The 23752-nt window shown below is 42.6% G+C and overlaps 1 protein-coding gene across 2 annotated transcripts in view; it reads left to right on the top strand.

Annotated features, from left to right (window-relative positions):
• FANCM (FA complementation group M) overlaps positions 1-22975 on the top strand; it is a 166802-nt gene extending 143827 nt beyond the window's left edge. For both annotated transcript variants that reach the window (XM_074996151.1, XM_074996152.1), the window contains 10 exons: positions 774-2751; positions 5347-5429; positions 5525-5593; positions 8207-8341; positions 11773-11926; positions 15575-15681; positions 16932-17495; positions 18986-19370; positions 21872-22163; positions 22723-22975. In XM_074996151.1, the coding sequence (XP_074852252.1) occupies positions 774-2751; positions 5347-5429; positions 5525-5593; positions 8207-8341; positions 11773-11926; positions 15575-15681; positions 16932-17495; positions 18986-19370; positions 21872-22163; positions 22723-22858 (3903 nt within the window). In that variant the 3' untranslated portion in view covers positions 22859-22975. The remainder of the gene's footprint in view (positions 1-773; positions 2752-5346; positions 5430-5524; positions 5594-8206; positions 8342-11772; positions 11927-15574; positions 15682-16931; positions 17496-18985; positions 19371-21871; positions 22164-22722) is intronic.
• The last annotated feature ends 777 nt before the right edge of the window (positions 22976-23752 follow it).

Below are 23752 nucleotides of genomic sequence, written 5' to 3' on the forward strand. Positions count from 1 at the left end.
AGCACTGTGGTGTAGATGTAGCTTTAAGGAAGGATGGAAAGTAGCTAGATATTCCTTAAAGATTCCCATCACTACAGTATTTTCATTCTTGGATCTCAAGTTCCCAGCACACAGTGGAGCAGAACTCCTATAGCTCTAAGAATTTTTGATTGTCTGACACAGTAATAATTCCAAAAAACTCATGGGACTTACTTCAATACTTAGCTATGGTGGTGTAATCTTTGACCATGTCTCTTTCCACTCTACCACTCTTGACTGTGAAATTCAGATCTTTTGCCTGAGATGCAAGCACAGATGGTAAAAAGGACACTTCTCTCACTGGTGGGCTGTAGCTGCAATGGGTTTTTAAGAAAAAGTCCAAATGCAGGCAATGTCATGACGGAAAAAAGTAACTACTGTTTTAAGAACTGTATTTTAGTTAACTGTTACAATAAAGTCAGCATTGGTGGCACAGAATATCGTGGGTTGTTGATCCTGTTGAAACACTACATTTTCATTTTGGTGGTCTTTGTTTTTAAAAAGACATAGGCCATAATTTTCTACCCTGAATTCTGAAATATGTATGTAACAGCTGAACTTCAAGCAAACTTCATCGAAATAATGTGGCTTTCCAATCCAAAGGAATTTTCTCTGTCCCATTTTTAAGTATAGTTAAGCCTTGGGCATAGAATCGTGGTATTTATTTTAAATGGTTTTATGAAAATGTCTGTGAAAACCTAAATCTATTTGTTTTTATCTCATCTTAAATGTTCCATTTGTTTTTTTCTCCCCAGGGAGACTGCAGCTATGAACTGGAAATTCAGCCTTATTTAAATATGGCCGATGTTAAAACCTCAAATGCTCAAAAGACTAAATGTCTTTCCACCAACAACTCCAAGGCTCAGAAGGCTTTTTCATCCAGAAAAAATGTGGCACAAGAATCAAAAGTAAAACTTGGTTCATATTCCTTAAGTGAGTTTGATACAGAGTGTATTTCGCTCTTTAAAGCAACTAACTTCAAGAGCACTAAAAGAACATCTGCATTAAATTTGGAAGTGCCTGTGCCGTGTGCAGAGGCTAACATTTCAGATTCTTTCTCAACTGCAGAAGGCCCTGTTTCTGAATGTACTGTACATAAGAGTCTACCAGATGATAACAGAGAAAATATATTTGGCTTAAATAAATTTACTGCCCAGACAGATCTCAACGAAAATATTACGATTTGTGCAAGTGAAATAGTAAAGGACTATAAATCTGTAAATAAAGCCTGTAGTTCATTGGACAAAAACTATGCAGATTCTGGTTACAGTAGCTTCACAGATGACAAATCACCTGTTTCATCTAGCTTATTTTACCTACCTGAAGCAGAGTTGGAGTCATTTGCACTCACATCTCCATCTGAGGATCCTTCATTGATAAAAATACTACCAAATGTACGAAAGCTTTTGTCACAGTCTCCTCCACCTTTCAATAAGCTCCATAATTATGAAGGATTGGAGAGAACCAGTGAAGATGAAGTTCAGCAGCCTGTTTCTTTTCAAAAAGGTATTTCCAGCACATTCATAGAGGGACTTCAGGGCAAAACCTCTGCCTCTTTCACAGAGTTTCAGAATCCATCACTCCCTGCTCAGAAATGTTCCTTTGTACACAATTGTCCTTTGGAACCAAACTTCCTTTCTGAGGCTTTTGTTGGCAAAACAAATAATGGTCTTAACTGGGGTGACATCTTTGACTGTGACAATGGAGAGCACACAGAAATTCAAAAAGAAAATATGGCAGTGGTAGGTCATTCTGTGGCAGAGCGCCCTTCAGACAGAAATTCAGCTGGTGGGTATAAAGAGGTTTCTGAAAAGTTTGAGAAAAATACGACCACTTACAAAGAGGAGAGCATAAATTTATTTGAAGATGAACATTTTTCTGATGCTAACAATGGAAGCCTTTCTAAGTACAATTTCAAACAATTTACAGTGGCATCAGACTTGTGTGATGAAGTTGTTTCACCAAGTGCTGAACGAGTTACTGAAGGTCATATTTCAGATGAGTGCTTTGTTGACTGTGACACAGACCCTAGAGAATCATTAGTAAGCTGTAAAACCAAAACATTCAAAATATCTGACAATTTAGATGTTGTCAGCAAACAGTTTCTGGATAACGAAGATCTTTATGACTGTTCTCAGGAGTTATTCTCTGTTAACTTTGATCTGGGGTTTTCTATTCAAGAGTCTGACGAAGAACTCTTAGAACAAAAAGATATGAATACCGCTATTCATAACTCAGAGGGTATGTCAGGCACTTTTGTACATGATAAACCCACTAGCGGTGAAACTGAGTTATCAAATGATAATTTGAGACATTCATCTCCACCAAAATTGAAAAATGAAAATACTGCAAGAACAAATTGTTCAACTCCATTGCCCTCACAAAAGCAGAGCACTTCTCAAACAAAACTGACTGAAAACTGTATCTCTATCATTTCTCCTTTGAAGCAAACAGAAGAAAATGAACGTGGATCATATGATTCTTTAGCTTCTGCATTTTCCACCCCGAAAGGTAGAAGAAAGGTTATGAATGTTAAATCCTTCAAAAGAATTTTTATGAATGCTTCTAGAGTCGGGCAAGAAATTCCCCAGGTTCTGCCGACAAATAAAGTAAATACCAACACCGTCAAAGTCCTGATAAATTCAGCCTTTGATACAACAAACCTGCCCTCAGGAAAGACTGAAAACCTGGACCGTAAACAACTGCATGTTTCTCAGAAGCTTCCTGTTGAAGGTAAGATGTTAGCTGCAATTAATTAAATGTTTGTTCATTCTTCCATTTAAAAAAAAAATCTGAAAATCAGTAATTCATGGATCGTGAGGGTGGGGAAGAATCACAGCTTCTGTGGGGAATTCAACTTTTTTGGTGTACGTGGGGATGGTCCCCAAAATTTTTGCTGTAATATAGGTTCACAGTATGGATAATCATGTGCATATAGTGCTGGTTTTACTGACATGAATAAATTATTTCTTCACCCTTGAGCTGTCATAAATAAAAGAATTATTTTTTGTTCAAGGAGTCCATTGGATTACAGTTGAGTGTTTTTTTATTGGCATAATTAAGACTCAACAGTGAGTTACACAGTCTGATTTTTAAAGGGAGAAGGAAGCAAGCAACATTGTCTGTAAAGCTTGCCTTAGATTTCACTTGGCTTTTCTTGATTCATGTGCAGAATAGTTATTTAAACATGTCTGTTTCAGGCTGAAAGACAACCATAAACACTGCAGCAATTGTAGTCTAGGTTAAACCTCTGAAATCTGTTCCTAAGTGCTGATAGTGGCTGGGTCTACACGTGCCCCTTCCTTTCAAAAGGGGCATGTTAATGAGCAGGTTCAAAATATGCTACTGAGGCACTGCAATGAATATGCAGCACCTCATTAACATAATGGCAGCTGCAGCGATTCGAAAGTGCGGCTTTTCGAATCGCGTGCCGCCCGTGGAGACGGGACCTTCCGAGAGGACCCCCCCCAAGTTTTCGAAAGCCCTTCTTCCAATCACCAAATAGGAAGAAGGGCTTTCAAAAACTGGGGTGGGGGGGGCCTTTCAGAAGGTCCTGTCTCCACGGGTGGCGCGCGATTCAAAAAGCCGCACTTTTGAATCGCCGCGGCTGCCATTATGCTAATGAGGCGCTGCATATTCATTGCAGTGCCTCATTAGCATATTTCGAACCTGCTCATTAACATGCCCCTTTTGAAAGGAAGGGGCACGTGTAGACCCAGCCAGTGTGGACATGTGAGGTACACTTGTCTGAACTGTAGCTGCCTTTAAAGCCTCTTTCTGATCCTCTCAGTATCTTATTTACAATCATCCTGGTCTGTCTGTTACTCACTAACCCCTAAGTTCATGCCTTCATGTTTCTGTATCGCTGTTCAAAATGGGACAGAAATTGGCTTACCAGATTGGTTAAATTTAATTGCACAGTGACGGACTTCAATGGTAAATATTTCCTGACAGTAACTTGTGCTGGAATGTGGTTGCCTATATATGTTTGTTAATAAAGATTGGCCTCTCTTTCTCTGTGTGCCTCTCTCTAAATGGAATCTTTTATTTCTCTCCCTAGTTGTAGGTGCAGCTACACCACAAAATTCATAAATTCAGTAATCCTGCTCTTAAAAGCCCAAACCTTCCCAGGTGATCAGGACCACCAGTATTTTCTTCCCTCCTCTAGCCCACACCCACCCATTTATTTACACTTACCTTTGAACTACTTTGACAATAATCAAGGTCAAATGTTATTCACCGTGCTCCTCTAAGGAGTATACTGAGGTTTGCTGCCTGGTTTCATTATTACTCTTAAACTTTGAAAATAATACACTGCTGAGCAGGTTCTTCCTGGGCTAGAGTCTTTTCTCCCCCTTTATCCCACCTGCACTTTCTCAGTCTCTTCGGTTACTGTATTCTCTAAAGTTTCTTGGGGATTTTTGTTTGTGCATCCCTGCGTCCTTCCTTCCCTCTCAGCCCCCTCCATGTTCTATCTGGAGTCTGGCTGAGGCACATTGCTGGGACAGTGAGGAAGCTGGCATTTCTTCCTGTATTGTCTATATCTGTTCAGTCTTCAAGATGCTTGAACAAGCACCTTCAGTGAACATTTAAATTCATCACATTTAAAAAACATTAGGTTAAAAAAAAAAAACCCTTCTAGAATTAGTGAATTGGGTCATTTGTTTCCTAATCGAACGGAAGTAGTGAATAAGGACACTACAATTTAATGTATAGAATTGGGCGGCATTATAAGCAATTAGTACTTCTCCCTAAAGTAGTAAAATCCAATGTCCACCTTGCATTAATTCTATCACAAGCCCCAAAATTAAAACAATAAAAATAAATAACCTTGCCATTTGTGGCTCTAGCAAGTCTGAAGCACAGCTTAGAGAAAGAAACTGTGGAAGGCAAAAGGACTGCTCTCTCTCAGTTGCTCCAACTAGCAAATTAGTAAACTCATAAGGGAACCTCCCTGTAAAAGTCACAGCAAACAGGGCTGTGTAGGGGATATGCCATTTTTCAGACTACATCAAATTCTTTATAGTTCACTAGAAAACATATAGACTACTGCACATTTGGTAAGAACAATTTTCAGTCAGTTCCTTTTCTTTCAGGGTGTGTTGGAATAAAATCAGAATGTGGCAACTAATCAGAATTACAGTGTATTTCAGTAGGAAAATACATATTTTGGTTACCGAGGGTAACAGGAACAATACTTCCTACATCAATAAATAATTATTTTTAGTCATCTTCAAAGCCAAATACATTTTCATTGTTCAGTTAGAGCAATATTGTGTTGTGGAGAATACCTTTTCTTATGATTGTTTCATGTTTATCACTGCTCAGTAGGAAGCAGCAGTGAAAGTGAAGAAGAGATTGTTTTCCGAAGGAGAGCTAAGAAGAAAGGAAATGTTTTGAAATCCCCTGATGTGAGTCATTCAAAAGAAGAAAGTTACATTAAATGTCAAAGCAAAACTCTCTTCTGAAATCTGTAATTGCATGTTAATGTATTTTCTTTACCAAGGTTGAGAGTAACAGTGATTTTGAATCACCAGTTCATGCTGCCAAGAAGCGTAGGAACCCAGTTAACGTGGTAAGTAAATGTTTGAACAAGACATAAACAACATGTCTAAAAAACCAGTTTCATTCAGCTCATTTTAAAATGGCAAACACCTTCCCAATGGCTATAGAATCTTTCCTACTTTAAACAAAAATGTTCTGTTTTAGTCTACTACAAGGGACACTGGCACACAGCAGAAAGCAATGAATCATGCAAAATACAGCAAGTAAAGTTTACTGTGCTTTTTACGATGTGCTGAAGGACAGTATCTCTTCCCAAATGACTCTCTCATTCTGATTTTAATCTTTAATTTTTCAGATTTCTGCTCTTTGTCATATTTTTGGATGTAAGCTTACTTTCTTAAATACTCCCTTTGCAGTGTACAAGACCAGATTTTTTCTAAAGGCCTTAAAGGATATATGAAACATTTAGAAAAACGTCATTTGGGAAATAAAAGTGGAGGACCCAGTCTTTTGCAAAACCGTACTATCTTTTTCATCTGATTCCTGTTCAGCTCTGCCCTCAATTTCCCTCTTTCACAATTTCTATGGTGGCTGCCTGTTTTTGAGGACTAGCTGTGCTAGTGTGTCCTTTCCCTCCCTCTCTCTCTCTACTCTTCCAGTCTCAGCGCTGTCTAGTCCAATTGCTAGTTGGATGGTTCTCTTCCACATCACTCATACCACCACTGTAAATGACATTAACTGGCAACTCTGGCCCAGGTAGCCATCTGGTGTCTCTCCTATCCTTCTGGCACCAACAAAGACAATACAATTGTCAGAGATGTCGAATTTCAGTTCCACAGTTAATCTGCATGCTCGCCTTTAATTTAATTTCAGATTAAAACTAAACTAAATTTCCAGTTTCAGATGGTCGAATAGCAGACTCAGCAATGGCATGGATGATTTAAACTAGGGCTTGTCTACACATGGCTTTTGCACTGATTTAACAAATTTGCTTTAAAACTAATTTAATTAAATTTGTATGTATTCCTAGTGTGGACATACTCATTTGGTCTAAGTCAATTTATGTCAGGTTAGCCGTTTAATTTAAATACTGTTAATATTCAGCAGTACCAAACTTAAATAAAACTGATTTGGGATTTTAAGATTTATGGTTAAAATGTTAATTTTACAATGAATTAGTAGATGGTTTTGGCTTGCCTTTTGCAAAACCTAATCAACTGGAATATTATTCAGCACTGGAAACAAAGATTCACTTATTAAAGTTGTTTATAAAGCTAAATCATTCGTGCTGGGCTTCAACAGTTACCTCATCAAGGTCTTGACCCAGAATTAAAAGCATCTGATGCAAACTCACTAGAATGTTTGTTTCTTCTCACTCCTTGTCCTGTAAATATCTTTCTTAAAATGAATGTGTAGGTGTATTTGGCAATGAATTATACAGTCACATTTTCACGAACAGAGCATCTCTCCTTATAAGGATTAGTAAATAAAATAATTATACTACCAGTAAGCCCACAAACCTACCATATCATATTTGACCTAATCTTTTGTTCAAAATGACATTAGCTTTTTCCTCCCTTCCTCAAAAATGGACGTCTTCCCTATTTCATAGAATGGTTACAATTAATGTTGTCCTTTTTTGTTGGCTTATAATAATTAGCATATCAGACTCACTGATTACTTAGGCTAGAGATTGTCAAACTACAGATTGTGCTACTGCTGGGGGTGCAGAATGTATTTGGTGTGGGGCAGGGTATGAGAAACCAGTGAGCAGCAGGTACTGGTGGGGCACCCAGGTCTGAAGGCAGGCCCACCGCCAGCAGCAGCAGAAAAGGAAGAGTGGCAATGCCTTTACTTCTGCACTGCTGCTTGTGGGTGGCATTGACTTCACAACTGGACAGGCATATATGTACTCGTGTGGCAGGAGTGAGGCGGTTAAACTGCTACAGGTTGGACCTCCCATGTCCAGCAGCCTTGGGACCTGAATGGTCCCAAAGGAGGGGATTTGCCGGATGAGGGCAGGTCACCAGCCACCATCTCACCTCTGCCCTGATTTTGGCCCCCTGTCTCCAGCCTCAGTGCCAGCTTGCTGCAGCCCCAGCTCTTCGCAAAATGCTTCCAGCCATGAGCTCTGGCTCCAGCCGTGGCTCTGTTGCCGAGTGCTCTGGCCCAGCTGTGGTTCCTGCACTCCCTGCTGAGGGCTCCATTCCTGGCTGCAGCCCTTGCGTCGCCACTGAAGGCTCTGAGTCCCACTGCCACAGAGACTCTGGCTCTGGCCACAGCCTCTCTGTCTCCGCTGAGGCCTGTGGTCCTGGATACCCCTTCCACTGCAAAGGGCTCTGGTCGCAGCCCCCGCACCCCCGGTGAGGCCTCTATTGCTGGATGCCTCTGCCGCCACAGAGGGCGTCTGTCCCAGCTCTGGCCCCAGCTGTAGCCCCTGAATCCTTGTTGATGTTCCAAACTCTGGCGTCCACGTCCCCACTGAGGACCATGGATGTTGCTGGACCAGAGAGAATTCTGGTTTTATGGCTATGACCTGTACACAGACAAAGAAAGGGGTGACATAGTCAAGTAAGTTTTGAGAACCACAGAGTTAAATCATAGTGGATATTGAACAACAGCAACTGAGTAATTATGAATGGTTGCATGTTCTGTTCTTTTTCCTTTTTGGAACATACTCTAGTCGGAATCATCCAGTGACGAGGGCATAGATTTTCACAAGAAATCCAACAAGATTGCCAATTGCGACATGAGCCATAACAGGAAACAACTAAAAGGTGTCAAAAGGCAAAAAAGTAATGACAACTTTATACTCAAGGTAAGAGTTTTACATGTTGCTGTTAATATCTTCTTTGTATGGATTTTAAAGGCTTGTAAATAGCTTGCATTTACTTTCTAATATAGTTAATTATTAGGTTTTGCGCTATTATATGCACATATTCACATGTGTGTAATATTGGAAAGCCTAATGAACAAGAAATGCTTTTGTGACTTTTCTTAAACAACTAAGTCTTTTTTCCCCCTCATTTACATTTTAATATTTCCCTGTGGTGTTCTAAACACAAAAACAAAGTTGTGTTACTGTATGAGAAACTAGGTAGTGTGTTGAAGCTGAAGGGAGTAAAAGTGTTTAAACCGACAGCTTAAATGATGAGTCTTACTGTCCATGTTTTCCAACTTGTCTGTTTAATAGTCATTCTTGGGAAATTTATTTAAAATTAAAAGTAACATTAAGGAGAGTTCTCACACCCAGGAACCATGTGATTTGACATCAAATGACACCCAGTGTTTAACTCTGCCCGGTAGGCATATGCAGTACTTATAGCCCTGGGGGTATCACTGTACAACTGTGGCTAGGTCTAAACTATAGTTAATGTTGGCATAATTTACACAACGCAGGGGTGTGAATAAACCCACCTCCCAAAGTGACATAAATTACACCAATGTAAGTGTGGGTGTGAACAGTTCTAAGTAGTTCTCCCACCGACATTTGCCGACATAGCTGCCACCACTCATGACTGACTTGACTACAAGTCTCCTCCACTTCACTTTGTCTGGAAACAAAACTTCTAGCTGACTCCAGAAGTACCACAGTTTTTGTCCTTGAATCTCAGTCGATCTTCTCCACGTTGTACGAGGTCTTCCTCTTTTGCCTTTTCTTTGCGGGTTCCATTGGAGAGCTTGATGGACTGTACTTGCTGGATGATGGTTTTCTGAGGGTGTAGCCTAGCCATCCCCACTTTTTTCTCTGGATTTGAACATCAAGTGGTTCTTGTCCTGCTCTGTTCCAGAGCTCCTCATTTGTGACAGTCTTGCCAATTGATGTGAAGGATGTACCTCAGGCATCTGTTTATGAATGTCTATAGCTTGTGATTTGAAGACTTTTTTTAGTACGCCAGGTCTCGCATCTATAAAAGCACACTCTTCACATTTGTGTTGAAGATCCAGTTTCGTCTTCTCCAATATTATTTGTGATTTGGAAAGAGACTCACAATAAAACACTGTGAAAGAGGACAAGGCATCACAAAGAATAGATCACATCAGTAACTCTGAGAAAAGCGAAGGAACGAAAGGATAGAAAAGCAGCAATTAACAACAGCAAAAACAAGAGCAGCCAAAGCAGCTGCTCACAGAGACTGTATTCAGAAGCCAACAGAGATGTTAAAAAGGCTGTAAAACGGGACAAGAAGAATTTGTGGAAAATCTTGCACAAGCAGAGAGAGCTGCAGGATGGAGGAACTTGAAAGAGCTGCATGGAATCACACGGAAGCTAGCTGGGTGATGGCATACAGTAGATCAGCCACTGTACAGGATGAGTAGGTGTTTGAGCTGACGAACCCAAATGAGCAGCTCAGTAGATGGAAGAGTCAGAGCCAGGAGGTCCATCGCTGCAGCTGACAGAGATGTTCATTCTGTTGCCCAAACACTTTGTGCACCTCTTCCTGGACTTAAATAGTCGGAAGCACGTAGGAACCCTGTCCATCCAGCAATTCCCGGTGATACTTCCTGTGCTCTTTGCAGGGTCTGTGTGACAATGCACAAGCCCTATCACAGCTGGTGGGCAGTGGCACATAAATGTCAGATGTTCTGCACCCCACAGACTGGGTTCTAGTCCTTGGAGGACTTCACACCATGGTACGAAGCAGAGTAACTGGGAACTGTTATGTCGATAAATGTGACTGGTGTATACGATGAGTCTTTTGGAAATCTTCTTGCCACTGACTCTCAGTGCCCTGGCTATGGAGACCTATGGGCCAGTGCTTTGGTGTGGAAGCAATAAATCGCGATCAGCTGTATGAGAAGTGTGCTGAGAGAACCAGTGTGATGACGGTACCTACCTGGTGCCAAATGAAAACCAGAGATGATATGAGGATCCTTATCCTCAAATGAAGACCAAATGTATGTAGAGCTGCAAAGTTCACGTCAGCTCAGTCATCTTTCCCAAATGAGAAGGGCTAAGATTAGCCGGCAAGTGGCACTGAGTGCTGCTCTTTGCAGTGAGTGTACCGCACCATATTTGAGAAGTATCAGAAGCCTCTGGCAAAGCAAGTGGGAATGCCTGTCAGCAAAGTGCACCCCACTGCTTGATTAATGCAGCTGAGAGAGAAGAAATGGGTTTTGAAAGACTCCGAAAAGCACAGATTTTACTTGCACTGCACATGATGCCTCCCACAGAAAAAGGTATTCAAGCACATGAAACCAGTTCTCAACTATGTAAGGTTCACAGTTCAGTACTTTTATATTTAAAAATTTACTAGGCTTGGGAAACAAATCACCTTTGGAGGGTAAATAGTAAATATTGGCTTTTCCCATTTATATTGTTACAGTTTATACAGCACTGTTAGGATGAGAAAAAATTAGTTTTGACAAGAGTTATGCTAAATGCTAAATGTCTTCATGATTGCTCCTTGTCCTCATGTATTGTCTGTAGCCCAGTGTTGTGGGGACCTGATTTCATTTTGTGCCACGTATCTCCATTACTGCTGTTGGTGCGTAAAATAGTTACCTTTCAATGCAACAAATCCTTTTTTTGTAAATATTTGCCAAATAGTGGGACACGTTGCTCAGTGCTGAAATAATTACGTTAATAATTCGGCCCTATCTAAGGCAAGCATGGAAGAGGGCAAAATAAAAAGTGCTCTACAATCCATAGCTAAACTTTCTGGTGGTAGGGGGTTTGATACAGATGGACAGTATTTTCAACTGTAAAAATATTAAAATACTGCAGGGGAGTCGGGGGGGACCCCAATTCCAGTTCCAATTCTTTAAAACATTCCAGTGTCATGGATAAGGTAGATGTGATGTTTTGTAGAACTTTACTAATCACCTGCTGGTTATTGTTACAACTCAACAAGAGTATACACTGATCTGAGGAAGTATAAATTGATCTGAAGAAGTGGGTCTGTCCCATGAAAGCTCATCACCGAATATATCATTTTGTTAGTCTTTAAAGTGCTCCATTGCTGTTGTTTGTTGGAGTACAGACTCACACGGCTACCTTTCTGCTCTTCGAGCATAAGAGTCCGCCCATGTTTTGGCTGGGCCTACTCCTTTCTAACCTCAGTATCAGCATTTTGATTGTGCTGTTTCATGGCTTACCCTTCTTTTGATTTCAGGGTTTGGCACATGAAATCTTTGGTCATCGGAGAGCTCTGGTTCTTCTGAATCATGAATTGATTTTTTTTTCGATCGTGTCAGCTTCTCTGATATATACTGATGCCAATTACTCACTTGTTTGCATTTTTGTAGAGTGCAGCCAGACAGTTTTTAGATGAAGAAGCTGAGCTTTCCCTACAAGAGACAGAGGATATTTCATCTGATGAGAGTGATTCAGAGAATGAACTAAACTCCTCGCTCAATCAATTCCTTAATGACGAGACAGAGTTCACAGAGGTTTTAAATGGTAAATGAGTAAAATCCCTGTCCCTTGTATTAAAACATTGTTTGGGATTTGTATTTTTTTTTGGATACCTGATCTCACAGGCAACCTTTAGACACATTTTATGAAGGAACATATTGTATAAAAGGTCAGATATTTCCATGCAGTGACAGTAGCCTGTGCTGAGGTACACAAGGTCCAGGTGCAGCTTCCCCTCCCTTGGTGTTCACACCTACAGATCAACTGCTGGTAGTAAGCCTCACCCTTGCTGACTGAGCTAACCTCGTTATCCCCACCCTTGCTCTGGCTTATTTATACCTGGCCCTGCAGATTTCCAAGACCAGCATCTGATGAAGTGAGTCTGTGCTCATGAAAGCTCATGCTCAAAACTTTTCTGTTAGTCTATAAGGTGCCACAGGACCCTTCATTGCTGTTAAAGGTCCAGGTGGTGTGTGTGACATCTGGGAAGGGGCAGGAGGCTGTGTTGGAGAGGAGGATGGGAGAGGTGTGTGTGTGTGTGTGGATGAGGGACTTCAGCTGAGGCAATGTTGCACATGCCCCCCTCTTCCTTTCTTCCTCTCCCATTTGCTTGCATCCTGTGGGGTCACCTGCTTCTTTTCTATCCCCCACCTTTCCTCCTCCTGCTGCAGGCTTGGAGTCATGTACTGCATCTGACTCAGACACTGAGATCTGTCCAGCAGCTGGAGCTGGATGAACGGCTCCTGTTCAGGGGTTGATACAGTTTGCTGCTTCACTGGGGGGTATCTCTTGTGGGCTCCCTGTTTCAGCCTCACCTTTCATCTACTGGCTGGCTCTCATGAATCTGAGAGCTAGACAGCTGTGGGGCCAAGGGGCAAAACTGACCAACTGTTGTGTAGGTTTTCACCTTCACTCCAGTCTCCTAGGTTCTGGTTGTGAGGGGTCCCAATGTGGGCAGGTCCCAGTATGGGTGAAAGGGTAGAAGGATTGGTGGCAGGTTCCGGTAACCCATGCAGCTGCTGGGCATTCTTCCTGAACACAACGCTGCATGGAGAGAGGATGCACCTTTACCTCATGTGGACTATAGCTCCCTTCATCTATCTTCCTCGCTATGGTCTAGAAGAAGGTTGCAGATTGGCACTTTGCCTTCCAGTCTGGGTGGGCTTGAGGCTGCAGAAGGGGGCACAGCTTTCACACCTGCCTGCAAGCTAAAAGTCCAGCAGGACTGTCAGTGCCAAGTGAGGTTTGCATTGGAACAACCCTGCTGGGTAGTTTGGAGTGGTCACCCCAGTTGGACAATAGCTTTAAATAAAGCTATGGCTGCTGCATTTAACCCTGCTGTGGGGTCTGTCATGGTGTTCACATCCACATCGACTGACAATGCATTTTATTCCTCATTGGAGGCTTCTGAGATGTGGCAGTGTTGTGCAAGGCTGCTGAAGACGAAGATAGGTTTGACTTGATTAGAACCAGGTTGCTTTGCCTTAAGTGAGTTTTCCCCCCATTATTCAGGCCCTGCCAAATTGATGGCTATGAAAAACATGTCATGGACCATGAGATGTGGTCTTTTTGTGTGCTTTTAGCGTATCCTATGCAGATTTCACAGGGGAAAACAGCATTACTTAAACTGTGAGCCGTATCTCGAAAGGGGATTGCAGAGTCACAAGGCTATTTCAGGGGAGTTGTGGTATTTCCACCCTCACTGCGGGGCTTTTGGCCAGGCACCCAAGCTCAGAAGGTGGTGTCCCACCAGCAGAAGTGAGAGTGGCAATACTGTACCACTCCACCCTTACTTCTGCACTGCTGCCATCAGAGCTGGGCTGCTGGAGAGTGGCAATTGTTGATTGAGGGCCCAGCTCTGCAGGCAGCAATGCCATCCTATCTTTTGCAATACCAGACCATGCCTCTCTGCTACTGCTGCTGATGGTGGTGCTGCCTTCAGAGCTGGGATTCCAGCCAGCAGGCACTGCTCTTCAGCTGTCCAGGGCCATTGCCAGTAGCAGCATTGCAGAAGTAATCGTAGCAGTACTGCAACCTCTCTGCCTACTGCAGCATCTCCAACACACACACTTTTTGGGTCAGCACCCTCACAATTGCAATGCTGTGAAATTTCAGATTTAAACGGCTGAAATCATGAAATTTACAATTTTTTAAAATCCTATAATCATTAAATTGACCAAAATGGACTGTGAATTTGGTACAGCCATATTCATTAGGAGAGAGAGACCCTCAGTTTTCAGTCCGGTTTGGGGCTGTCTGGATCTTTCAGGTCTCCCAGGATGCCTTTATATAAAATGAGGATTATGAACAGGTGTTTTTTTAAGACAAAATGGTATGAACTTAATTCATAATGCTGAAGAAACAACAGATTTTTCTGATGGTATGATTCATTGTTTAGTATTCATTACGGGGCATACAGCAGGACTGGGGAGTTAGCAATGGCAAGTGATGTGTGTAGTTATTCCAGTAGATCGCTGTCTGAGGTTTGTTTCCCCTGCAGAATAGATCAGGTAGATGGCCTGTAAAATCTATTCTGCGCTCTAGTTCAAATTATCCTTTTAGCAACAAGGATGCGTGTTATACCTTATGCCAGACTTGCATCTCTTTCATTCCCCACTTACTGCTCCCTTATTCTATTTGGCCCTATATCGGAGTGAGGGAGGAGGTTAAGTATGAGATTATGGCATATCAGCCAGCAAAATGGTGAAAATGACCAGCTTTGGGAACAAACGTTACATATAGGGAGATAGGAAGAAAATGATGCTGATGGAGGGTACCATGTCCGTGTTAGTTAATTGCTCTGAGTCTGGAAGGCTAGTCTTGTCTTTGAGAGAAGGATGTGCAAAAATGGGATTTTATCTTCTCTTTGGCGGGAGAGAGTCTTAAAGGTGGGACATTTTTTCCTGCAGCTCAAGTCTCATTTGTTGCCTGTGGGAGGTTTATATTGGATTTTGATAATGCTATCCCTGTTTTCAGAGTGATGCATGAACAGAAGAAGGTTCGATCTACTTTTAGAAAGATTTGCTGAGTGGAGAAGTTGATGGTTTGAATGTTACACGTGCATGATGTCAGCCTTCTCTCTATTATGAGTTATAATGAGCATTATGAGTTTTGTATATTCTGGAAAAAATATTCTCTCAAATCCATTAACAGCCATACTGGGTCAGACCAATGCTCCATCTAGCCCAGTAATCTGTCTTCTCCTGACGGGCAGTGCTAGGTGCCTCAATGGAAATGAACAGAACAGGCAATCGTGTGATCTATTCCCAGTTGTCCATTCCCAGCTTCTGGCAGACACAGACTCGGGATACCTAGAACATAGGAACAATTCTGACCCTTTTGTAGTTTTAGCCTCATAACAGCCCCGGCAATGAGTTCCACCGGTAGACTGTGGTACAGGAGGAAGGAATTTCTTTCGTTTGTTTTAAACCCTGCTGCCTGTTAACTTCAGTGGGTGACTCCTACTTCACTGTTGATAGAAGACCGCATAGGTACAGTCCCCTATTTTGCCAAGATTGTGTAGGAGAATCTTGAGTCTTTATCAAGTCAAAAAAAATCTGAGGAACCTGCTTTGCTGTGTAATATTACTGTGGGCAATTCCCCTATAGAAATGTTTATTTTGTTGGTGGAAATCCATTGTGTAATTAACCCCTTAATAAAATGTGGGTCTCTGTTTTCATAATTTCTTTTTAGATTCTGAGATGGAAGGAGTTTATCTAAAGTCTGTCCGTAGCCCGGCTCTCAGCAACAGGTATAAAATGGTGCATAAAGGATTCAATAGCATGGCAGTTTTTTCACAGGTAAGAAGGGAAATAGTTCTACTTTCCTCCTGAAATGTAACATATTTAAGGCAGTTTTTAGATTTAATATTCTTTTAAGGTTTGTTTACAACCCATTTTCCTAAATAACGAGTTCTAGCAAAATTGCTGGTGATGATTTTATTATTATTCATTATAAAAGAGACCAGAATGCGTACATGGATAGAAGAGCATGTGTGTATACATTTATATTTCTCTCTCTCTCTCTCTCTCTCTCTCTCTCTCTCTTTTTTTTTAAATCTGAGAGGCCTGTACCTAATTTGAAGTGAAAGGTTTGGTTTTCAATATTCAGTCATCTTTCACTTATTGAACAATGCAAAATGGAAAATTGCATAAATTATTGCCAGATATCTCTTTATAGTCTGAGTAGCATCTTACAGTGCCCTCATCACCACAGTAACTAAGCATCTGTATTAGATGACAAAACTGATTTTACTGGGGGAAATCTCAATTTTTTTTGCTATTTACAAATGAGAAAGCAAACTAGTACAGTGAATAAGCATGTCTCCTCTACTTACTAGCAGGTAAATTCCACAATGTGTGCACAATGCCCAACAAACTGCATAATCTGTGCAGAAGCTGCTTGATTCTGAGTCTGCAAATATTGTAGATATATGAAAACTCTGAAGCTTATTTTCCCAACTCGCCCGCATTCTGGAATTTAATTTTGTATTTCCCAAATCTTTATGCATACAAAAGATTTCACAATAAAAAACAAGCCTGGTGGAAGCAATTTTGTGCATGTTGAGTGGAATTTGCTTCAGATGGATGGCAGAATGTGAGTAGTGTGTCACCAGCATTGTTTCATGTAAAAATGTAGAATTTTGTCTTTTGGGTACAAGTTTGAGGTTATGGAATGAATGAAATTACAAATGCTTATTTTTTTGTAATCTGAAAAATTTAGCTGTAATGCATATTGAAAACCAAAATGAAGGTTGTCTGTTTAACATGCAGTCTTCAAAGTGATGGCCAGTACATCTCATTTAATTTCTGCTGTTACGTTAGTCATATGCACCCTCAATATTTTCTGGTAATGAACAGTGGGCCTGATCCTGCAGTACTTGCAGGTTTCCCATTTACTTTCTGGGGACTCACGCACATCTGGGGACTGAGGATGAGCCTTGCAAGTAGCTCAAATATAAGGCCCTGGTTTGCATTCAGCAGTTTGTATAAAACATCACACCACTTTGTGTGCTGTTAGGCCAAAGTGATCATGTTCTAATTCCTTCCAGATTCCCGAGCAAGATGAGGCTTACTTAGCAGATAGCTTCTGTGTGGAAGAGGAGGAAGAGGAAAGTCTCGGGAAAAGTGACGCCAGCGAAGGAGAGGAAGTGTCTGTCAATTTTGACTTTGTAAAGGATGAGTGCTCTGCTAGTGGAAGAAAACAATACTTCACTCGCCACAGAGTAAATCGAAATCAGGCCAAGACGGAACAAAATTGTGCAGTTCCTTTGACAAAGAAAAGATCCCGAATTATTGTTCTTGATGATTCTAGTGGGGAAGAAACAAATGTTACTATTCGGAGGCTGATTAAAAAAACCTCTCCCAGGGCAGACCACAACCATGCTCACCTACCCAAGTCATTGCTTTCAGACTCTCCTGGACAGCAGAAAGCTCCTGCTAGAAAGAACCCTCTTCATGAGCCCTTAGAGAACCAGGATCAGAGACTAATTAACCTGAAGGCTTCAATGTCTGAAGTGCTGGACTTTCAGCCAGAAAGTAGGGGCAGACCTTCACTGGCTGTTGCCGGAGACGGTTCACTGACAGGCGATGGGAATTTTCAGCCAAAACTCAAGGTATGTATGTAGAGTGCCTAGTGAACTGGGGCCCTGATTGATGAGCTACTTGTGCTACTATCAGTACATGTAGGCTACGTCTACACATGCAGCCAACATCGAAATAGTCTATTTCGATGTTGCGACATCGAAATAGTCTATTTCGATGAATAACGTCTACACGTCCTCCAGGGCCAGCAACGTCGATGTTCAACTTCGACGTTGCTCAGCCCAACATCGAAATAGGCGCAGCGAGGGAACGTCTACACGTCAAAGTAGCACACATCGAAATAGGGATGCCAGGCACAGCTGCAGACAGGGTCACAGGGCGGACTCAACAGCCAGCCGCTCCCTTAAAGGGCCCCTCCCAGACACAGTTGCACTAAACAACACAAGATACACAGAGCTGACAACTGGTTGCAGACCCTGTGCCTGCAGCATAGATCCCCAGCTGCCGCAGAAGCAGCTAGAAGCCCTGGGCTAAGGGCTGCTGCCCACGGTGACCATAGAGCCCCGCAGGGGCTGGAGAGAGAGCATCTCTCAACCCCCCAGCTGATGGCCGCCATGGAGGACCCAGCAATTTCGACGTTGCGGGACGCGGATCGTCTACACGGTCCCTACTTCGACGTTGAACGTCGAAGTAGGGCGCTATTCCTATCTCCTCATGAGGTTAGCGACTTCGACGTCTCGCCGCCTAACGTCGAAGTTAACTTCAAAATAGCGCCCGATGCGTGTAGACGCGACGGGCACTATTTCGAAGTTGGTGCCGCTACTTCGAAGTAGCGTGCACGTGTAGACGCAGCTGTAATGTCTGTGAATCTGGCACCATCTGAGAGAAGGCTGAAGGGACAGTGCAGTACACCTCTAGGGACATGGCTATATCTCATCATTCCTCACTAAGTGGAGCTTTCCTGCCTACAGTACGCCTTCGATGGACAAGGTCAACATGTTGGGAACAGACATGGCCCTGTTTCTGATAATGGAGGTTCAGGTGGCTTAGGGTCAGATAATCAGGGCTCTGTTCCAATCCCTGTGTTTAAAATTCCAGTGAAAGTGTTGAACACTTGTTCCAAAATCAAACCCCAGGTAGTTTAAACATTGTCTCCTAAATCCTTGTGTCCTAATTAAAGTAAACTGATTTTCAAAGTTGCTGAGCCACTGCAGCTCCCAAGACTTCATTGGTATTGGTGAGTGCTGATTACTTCGAAGTGCAGCCACTTCTCTGGCACCCAAGTGCAGGTTTGGGACCTAGCTCTAGGCAGACAGAGCTGAAACTGTTGACCTTGCAGCTTTTGTCTTTGTGGTACGGAAAAGTTACAAATGAGATAAAAGTGAATTTCTCATTAAAAGATGCAATGAATAATTTCTGACAGGATGCCAGAGAGAGTGTGAAACACAACTTCATGCTGCTATGTCTTTATATTTAAATCCACATTCTTAGGGAGTGTCATCTTTTTACTCCATATTGGTGTTACATACAGGGAGTCATATGAGCTTTCTTATGTTTGCAGGTAGGAGGTTCTTCAAAAACCCTTTGTAAAGGCACTTCACATACGTTGTGCTCTGCTTCCAAGGAAGATTATGCTGCTGCAACACCTCTTACTGTGGGCCTGCTGGAGAGACAATCCTGCCTTTGTATTCTCGTTGACAGTCATGAGATCTCTTCTGGATCAGAAATAATTTCCTCCCTAAAAGCGGCTCATGGCGTAAAGGTGCAGGTTTGCTCTCTTGGTGGCTGTGATTACATTGTGAGCAACCGAATGGCAGTGGAAAGGAGAACTGAGTCAGATCTGCTGAACTGTGTGAACAGGAACAAAATTATTCAACGGATTCAGCATTTGCAGTCCGTGTTTGAGAGGATATGCGTGCTTGTGGAAAAGGACAGGATTAAAGCAGGTTCGCTAGTAGTCTCACTACTGCTGTGGTGGGCAACATTTATAATTTACTGCATTGGCTTTTTATACTACTGAATCAGTGAAATGTAGAGAGTACTTGGTATAGACCCTATGTAAGCTGGAGTGAGCTGGCAGATGACAGTGGAATTGGGCCCCGAGGATGCAAATTCTAAGCATGGCCCCTGAGAGTGAAGCACGTAGATCCTATAGTCACCAAAATAAATGGCGTGACTTATGTAAAGGTGCCTGACTAGCCCAATGCTGATGCACACATTGTTCATACCTGTAACACCCTGTCCAGTCCACCCATTCCAGTGTTTCCAAAATGCATCTGCTCTCCTCCTCCTCCTTTCCCATCGCTCCATCTGCTCACGCTGCTTCAGTGGCTATTCTTCTCATCACTTCATCTTGAGCACCTAGTCCCTACCTGCGTGGCCCTGTGTAGTCTCTTCTCGTCTCTGGCTCCTCCTCCTCCACTGCTATCCCCTGCCTCCCCAGTCTCTCATGTTAACTGCTCTTCATCTCTGTTTTGCACTTCAAACCTACCATTCGATAGCCCTTCAGGTAGCCCTTAGGGCTTCCTGCTACATTTTTTTTTCTCCCTCTTCCTAGAAACCAGACTTCTCTTCTCCCCAGTGACCTTAGGGATAGCTCTGTGGTTTGAGCATTGGCCTGCTAAATCCAGGGTTGTGAATTCAATCCTTTGAGGGGGCCATTTAGGGATCTGGGGGCAAAAAGAAGAAAAAAAAAAAAAGCAGGATGGGGGTTGGTCCTGCTTTGTGGGTAGGGGACTGGACTTGATGACATCCTGAGGTTCCTCCCAGCTCTATGAAATGTGTATCTCCCTATATTTTGCAGATTAAATTCAATGTTGATAAATGCAAAGAAATGCACATTGGAAAATATCATCCCAACTATACATACAAAATTACTGGGTCTGACTTAGCTGTTACCTCTTAAGAAAGAGATCCTGGAGTTATTGTGGATAGTTCTCTGAAAACATCCACTCAATATGCAGCGGCAGTAAAAAAAAAGCTAATAAAATATTGGGAATGATTATGAAAGGAATAGATAATATGACAGAAAATGTCATATTACTTCTATATAAATCTGTGGTGTGTCCACATCTGGAGTACTGTGTGCAAATGTGGTCATCCCATCTCGAAAAAGATATATTGGAATTGGAAAAGGTTCAGAAAAGGGCAACAGAAATGATTACGGGTATGGACCATCTACCATCTAAGGGGAGATTAATAAGACTGGGACTTTTTAGCTTGAAACAAAGATGATTAAGGGGGGATATGAGAGAGGTATATAAAATCATGACTGTTGTGGAGAAAGTAAATAAGGAAATGTTCCTTACTCCTTCTCACAACATAAGAACTAGGGGTCACCAAATGAAATTAATAGGCAGTAGGTTTAAAACAAACAATAGGAAATGGAAATGGGCGACAAGGAATTGGTCACTGGATGATTGCCTGTTCTGTTCATTCCCTCTGGGACACCTGGCATTGGCTACTGTTGGAAGACTGGATACTGGGCTTGATGGACGTATGGGCTACGTCTACACATGCCCCAAACTTCGAAATGGCCACGTAAATGGCCATTTTGAAGTTTACTAATGAAGCACTGAAATGCATATTCAGCGCTTCATTAGCATGCGGGCAGCCGTGGCACTTCGAAATTGACGCATCTCGCCGCCACGCGTCTCGTCCAGATGGGGCTCCTTTTCGAAAGGACATCGCCTACTTCGAAGTCCCCTTATTCCCATCAACTCATGGGAATAAGGGGACTTCGAAGTAGACGGCGTCCTTTCGAAAAGGAGCCCTGTCTGGACGAGACGTGCAGCGGCAACGCGCGTCAATTTCGAAGTGCCGCGGCTGCCCGCATGCTAATGAAGCGCTGAATATGCATTTCAGTGCTTCATTAGTAAACTTCAAAATGGCCATTTGCATGGCCATTTTGAAGTTTGGGGCACGTGTAGACACAGCCCTGGTCTGTCCTAGTATGGCTGTTCTTATGTTCTTATTTGAGTAGTTTGGTCATCTTGTCTAGTGACTTCTTTGAAAGTCTTAGGCTGTGTCTACAGAGGCACAAATCTTTGAAAGAGCCATATTTCAAAGATTACTAATGAGGCGCTGAATTGAATATTCAGCACCTCATTAGCATCAGGACACTTCTGGCTGCAGTGCTTCGAAAGCGCGCGGCTTGGCACGGCTACACGGGTCTCCTTTCGAAAGTGACCCTCACCTTTCAAAATCCCGGAAGCATCCTAATGCTAATGAGGCACTGAATATTTAATTCAGCGCCTCATTAGTATTCTTTGAAATACAGCTATTTCGAAGATTTGTGCCCGTGTAGACACAGCCTTAGTGTTTGTAAAGTAGCCTACACAGTTCCAATCATGATCACTGATGTCTATTTCTCTGGTCAGTCCAAGACTTAGAACGAATTCAGTCTCTCCAAAAGCTGATTCTGTACTCCTCTATTCTAAATATGCAGGAGAGACTTCAAGATTATTCCAACGAACCAAGTACTACGATGGCATGCTGTCAGCCTTAACCCGGGCTGGTATTCGAATCCTTTTCAGTTCTTGCCAAGAGGAATCTGCCTGTTTGTTGAAAGAGCTGGCTATGGTAGAGCAGAGAAAGAACGTTGCCATTCATGTGCCAACAGAAGTGAGAGGAGCCAAACAAGAAGCTCTACGGTTCTATCTGAGTATTCCCAACATCAGCTACTTAGCTGCACTGAACATGTGCCATGGCTTTGACTCCGTAAAGAAGATGGCTAACAGGTAATGGCAGAGTAGATTGCATTGCAAACACTCCAGGGTTCATTGTAGTAGGGGAAAGTGAATTGAGCAGAAGTTTCCTTTAGGTTATCACACCCAGTGATCCTTTCACACCCTTGTGTGTGTTTGCTGTTCATGCCATCTCCGTGAACCCCTCACACAGGATTGCTTGCTAGGGCAGGGATCCACAAGAACAGCTTAATGTAGTTAATAAAGTTACCTGAAGTGCTTTCCTTCCTTCTCTACTTCCCGGCTCCTCACTGCAGCTCTTCTGTGTGCTCCCTGCTAATCTTTCCTTCCTTCACCAAGCAGCCTCGCTCTAGAATGGGACCCAAGTCCTCTTCTTCAGCCCTGCCTTGGCTTTCACCTCATTGGGGCTCTGCTTTGGGTGGCCTCATCTGCTATGGGAGAGTTCACTCAGGTCCCAATGAGAGAATATTATGAAGGGTTCCCTGGCTCTTTGCTTACATTAAATACCTGGAGCATATTGAACAAGCACTAGTGTGTGCTGGAACTCGAACAGCAGCATCTGAAATATCCTCTATTTTGTAATGTTTTACAGCTCTCCGAAGGACATAGCTCTCTGTGCCCAAGTGAGTCAGCAGAAGGCTGAGGAGATCTACTGCTATATCCATTCTGGCTTTGACTTGCAAATGTTGCCTGGAGAGCTTCACACCCAAAGGAAGAGTAACACATGACAGCAACATGCTGAGAGACAGCTGTCTTGACTCTGGAACTTGAGGCAATTTATTTTTAAACAATGCACTTTATTATTGTTACATATGAGTCACTGTAAAATATGTAAATAAAGCCTTGCCCAAAAAGTGTGTTTCTGTACAAGGGGGAGATGGGACATTGCATTGTGCTGCTGTGACAGGAAGTGTTGGTAGATGGGGGAAGCCATTGCTGGGCCAGGACCATGCTGATCACCTGTCTCTCTTGCAACAATTTTTGAAAGAGCAGCTCTGCCCTCCCCTAGCGGCTGGTCTATACACCAGCAGGTCTGAGCTACAGAATGGGGCTTTTTAACTTGGGCAGTAAAATCTGAGTTCTGCAATGGAATATCACATAACATACCTGTCAAGCTCCTCCACTAGTAATAAGATGGTACTTTAACATCTAGCTCCAGAACAGGATCCTTACACTAACAGCTTTCAAGTAAGTACGTACTTACGGGCAGGAGTCATGTTAAAACTTTCCCTGGCAGATGGCAGGTGGACAAAGTGATCACAGTGTAAATGGCTTCTCAGAGACATCTGAATTCTCCCTTCTGCTAATGCTCTAATTAGCTTATTACTGCATCAAGGTTTCAGCATTGTCACAGCTGAACTGGTTAATGCTGGAAGCATAAATAACTTGCTTAAATGAGGCCTGCTTATTGGTTGCTCCTTTCCCAAAGCATCTAGATGCAAGGTGCTGTTCATGAATTCCTGCCACTTGTCCACATGGAAGACTCTGGCACCTCAGTTGGATCTTGATATTCCACAATAAGACAAAGACTGGGGCCCAGGCTTATGGAAGGATATTAATCCTCCATATCAGACAGCTCCTTCCACACCTCCTCCACCTTCAACCAGAGTTGTCACGTCTGA

The sequence above is a fragment of the Carettochelys insculpta genome, chromosome 6 (assembly GCF_033958435.1).
Source record: "Carettochelys insculpta isolate YL-2023 chromosome 6, ASM3395843v1, whole genome shotgun sequence".
Classification (NCBI taxonomy): Eukaryota; Metazoa; Chordata; order Testudines; family Carettochelyidae; genus Carettochelys; species Carettochelys insculpta.